The following is a 4,270-nucleotide window of genomic DNA, read 5'->3' on the forward strand; positions in this document are numbered from 1 at the left end:
GCAATACAGCAAATACCTGTACGGATATTGTATGTGTATGTCCAAATGAGATATTTACATTTTACGTGAATGTTGTTTTTTTTTTTCATTAAGAAAACATTACTAAACATGGTGAATTTAACAAGCAACGACTCCATAATTATACGCGTATTATTTATACAAATAAATAAGCAGATAACATACATGAAAATAATTTCAAAGAAAATGTTCTCATATATCTCTCGATTGTGCCTTTTCGAAACATTAGAAGAACGAAAAAAAAGTGTGGCCTGTTTCAAGCAGTTTCCCCGTTTGCAGAGGGCCACGTTTTCCTTGTTGTCTCAATATGATTTTCTCAAGCAAAAACGTGGAGGGAATCCCAATAAATATGTAATGAAGTAAACATTACCTCACATGATAAATAGTTCATAAGAAACATAGCCACGTTAGAGCGCAGGCGTATTGCAACAGATATTTGGCTGAACAAATACCATTACTAAAAACAATTGAAACTCTCTTCGTGTTCATTATGTCCAATATGTTTTGTTTGAATAGCTAAGAGGTCGGTTATAGCAAATATGCCTTCACAAGAAAAAAATGTGGATGTTCTTCTCGCCCATTGCCTAATTGTAGGTTATGGGTTAACATTATTAAAATCACAGAAGAGGAATTAAGAAGACGACAGACAAAATTATGCATGTAACAGCTAAATCAATAATTTACAAGGTGCTGTTTGGTTATTATCTAATAATGTTGCAGAATCGTTCGTGGACATAATTCGTGATGTCCTCTTTTCTTTTTCTTTTTCTTTTTGTTTTCTTTTTTTTATCTAACGAACCCTGAATTAACACCAGATTGAAACGTGACATGCTGAGAAAGAAATATTACAAAAGAAAAACACTGACAAGACACTGTCACCCTTTTGACCTGAAGTATTTGTCCCCCTCTCAGTTTAGAATAATTTCTGGTGTTGTGATACAGAACACTTTCTGGTAAACGACTAAAATACGCTATTCAGCGTCAGGCAGGCTGTCTGATTGAGGTTTAAAGAGTCTTGCTCCTCTGATATAGAAAGTGTGCTAGAATAAGTGAGGAAAAACGAATGGTCTTACTTGATCAGTCAAACGATCCTTTAAATGATTCCACATCCCCTTTGCGTAATACGTGACAGTGATTTTCAAATGTCTCTTTTGAATGTCATGAAATTCTGGTTCAATGTACAAGTTATTGATGATTGAAAAAGGTGTGAGATAAGAAATATTTTACAAATCGTCTCTAAACAGTTTTAGGAGTCTCTCGACACGTCTCGTTGGTCTTCTGGTCGAGCTAGACGCAGGCCGAGTATTTCATGCGTTTTTGTTTCTGCCTCTGGTTGCAAAACCAAACCCGCACTACGTTCTTTTTGAGGTCCAGCTTCTCTGCGATTGCTGCGATTTTCTCTGAGGACGGACGCGGCTGAATAGCGAAATAAGCTTCGAGGGACCTTTTCTCGGGGGCCGCGATGGAGGTCCGCTTCCTCTTCTTCTCGGCCCCGTTGAAGAGCTCGGGTTTGTTGAGTTTCTCCCGGTGCGACTTTTCAGCCTCCTCCAGCCAAGCTTGCAGGATGGGCTTCAGGGCGATCATGTTGTTGTGGGACAACGTGAGCGATTCAAACCGGCAGATGGTACTCTGGCTTAAAGAGCCTACGCCGGGAATCTTCAGGTTGGCCAGCGCTGACCCTACATCCGCTTGGGTCACGCCAAGTTTGATCCGACGCTGTTTAAAGCGCTCAGCGAATGCCTCCAAGTCCCTGGGATCTGCATCCACGTCGCTCATGCAGCTCATGTGGGATGGAAGCCCATGGGCGTGAGCCATGTTGATGGCAGCTTGGTGCATGTGGTTCATGCCTGCCATGTGAGCTGGGTGCGTAGGCGTGGAGACCACCGAGCCGTCTGGCCCGGCCATGGCTCCAGCAAGTGCCAGTCCTGGGGTGATGTGGTCCAGCAGGTCGCCCTCCAGTGCCTGGTGCGGCTGGTGGTGGTGGTGATGGTGGTGGTGGTGGTGATGGCTCGCCAGAGCTGAAGGGTGCGAGATGGGCACGGATGACGACGAGGAGGACGACGAGGTGCACGGAAGCGTGTTCATGGTGTGGTAGGTTGCGTCCGGCTTGAAGGGGCTGTGATGAGGAGGGTGATGATGGCTTTTGGTCTGCGAGACTATATCCACCGCCGCCAGAGCTTCCGCGCGGGCCAACAAACTCTCATCCAATCCGCCGAATATATTGCTCTGCAATTGCAAATAGAATGCACACATAACTGTCAGCAGGGAATTCGCGCTCCACTCCGTGCTTTTAAAACATTTCCAGCATGTAAAAAAAAGAAAGAAATCTTAAAAAAGAACACACAAAACAAGACACATGCAACATCCCAGGTCATAAAAATTAATACGAAAGGCAAACCCGGCTGAATACATAAGTTGGGAGGGAAAAATGGAGGTGTTGGGTGATTTGCTGTGCAGACATGAAAAAAACATCAAGCAGAAAAAGTGGGCTGTCAAAATGTGCCTTTAAGCGGTGATTATGCAGAATACGTACCGGTGGGGTTGGGAGACATGCTCGGCGCATCGCCTCCGAACCGCCGCTGCTGATCGTGCTGCTGTGTCTGGACGACGAGCAGGAGGACGAGGGCGCGTTGGAAGTCAAAGTGGAAGAAGAGGACGCAGAATGCAAACTGGAGTATTTGGCCTCGGCCAGACTGGTGTGGGGCATGGCGAACGCCTGCTTGCTGTTCAGAGACATCATCATCATGTTTGCTACCGAGCCTCGGCGAGTTCCTTTTAATAACTTAAGACTCCGCCTTCTTCTTGTTCTTCGACTGGAGTTCAAGCCCAGTCGCTGCGCGGAAATCTCAAGTCTCTGGCGTTGCAACGAACGTGAAGAGGAGGATGATGCACCAAGTCTCTTGATAGCTCATCTAGTGGTCTGAGAGAACGATCTCCTGCTCGCTCCGTCGCGCGCCGTGGCTAGAGACGTGCGTCGAGCACCAGTAAGCCATGCAACCTGTCGGTAAACTCCTTCAAAGATCACGTCAACTCTTGCCAAAACGCTCTGCAGAAATTTTCCTCCGCCTTTACAAAATATCGTGCGTTTGTCTCGTGCGGAAGCTGATGCCTTTGGTGAGTTTGTTTTTGCGCACACTTTTAAAACGAATGCAGAAGTTTCTTCTCTCTTCTCTTCGTGCCGGTTCCAGAACGACGATCTCGCTCGTTAACCTTTATCCCGATTCTTGCTGAGTTTGATTATGAGATAAAGGTGACAGTCGACTACTTTCAATGCTGCGGGGACTCGATCTGTCTGTGCTCTAAGGCGAAGGGCAGGCTGCGTCTCCCGTTCTCTCTCTCTTGCTCACCCATTCTCTCACTCCCTCTCCTCTTACACACTCTCTCGGCTGTACCTGAAAAACCTTTCATGATTTATTATTCTTCATTAGCCACAGCGCCGCTGGGGACTCTGCGCATGGGCAGTTGCAAGGACTGCAAGCGACTATTATGTGATACTTCAATAAAGTTATTGAGGAAACCACCCTGGTTAAAGGAATAAAATCAAAGCAGAATTGTATTCTAAAGTTAAACATTTCGTATGTCAGTGTTTGAAAATGCATTTCTCCAAAAAGCACACGTTGTTTGTATGTTGCACAGACTTTCACTTGTAATTATTTCGTAACGCTTATGTAGGCTACAAGACCAAACCTTCCCGATGATACCAAAAATATTAGAAAGATTCGGTGCTATGTAATTCGTAATTGCAAGCTTGGTCGGAGAAGCGTGGATGAATATGAAGAAATCACCACAGACAGCTCCATCATCTGCTGTCCCTGTTGGGTGAAATAAAGCAAAACGCACGACTATCATTCCATTATAGCGAGATAATTTGATATACCGACACGCATTAAACAAATTATGTCCAGTGTAATGCAGACATATTGAATTTAAATGTAATTTATATTTGCTCGACTCAGTAATTAACCTGCTTTGATTTTATTTAGAGAGAGAGAAAAAAAATCTACTTCGTGTTGACGAATTTATTAGTTTTCCCAGTTATTGAAATAATAAATAGGAAAGCCATTTGAGTTATCATTGAGCGTGTCTTATGAATTTGATGTCTCAACAGAACAGGCTATGTGTGAAGCATTTCATTAATGACACAGAAAAGCGGATTTTTACAACTCTTTAGGATTTAATTGCAAACCCAATACAATTATATACTCGTCGCAGCGGGCTATTATCATATCTTCGTTCTAATTAGACTACTTCA

The 4,270-nt window shown here is 44.0% G+C and overlaps 1 protein-coding gene across 1 annotated transcript; it reads right to left on the reverse strand.

The window, feature by feature from the left end:
* Nucleotides 1–577: 577 nt before the first annotated feature.
* LOC113095020 (POU domain, class 4, transcription factor 2) lies at nt 578–3,471 on the reverse strand. Its single transcript, XM_026260630.1, has 2 exons — nt 2,552–3,471; nt 578–2,244 (listed from the first exon to the last, which is right to left on the reverse strand). Exons 1-2 carry the CDS (start codon nt 2,762–2,764, stop codon nt 1,306–1,308), a joined length of 1,152 nt encoding a protein of 383 aa, XP_026116415.1. The 5' UTR covers nt 2,765–3,471; the 3' UTR covers nt 578–1,305.
* Between the last annotated feature and the right edge of the window lie 799 nt (nt 3,472–4,270).

The sequence above is a fragment of the Carassius auratus genome, unplaced genomic scaffold, assembly GCF_003368295.1.
Source record: "Carassius auratus strain Wakin unplaced genomic scaffold, ASM336829v1 scaf_tig00215565, whole genome shotgun sequence".
In the NCBI taxonomy this organism is placed as follows: Eukaryota; Metazoa; Chordata; class Actinopteri; order Cypriniformes; family Cyprinidae; genus Carassius; species Carassius auratus.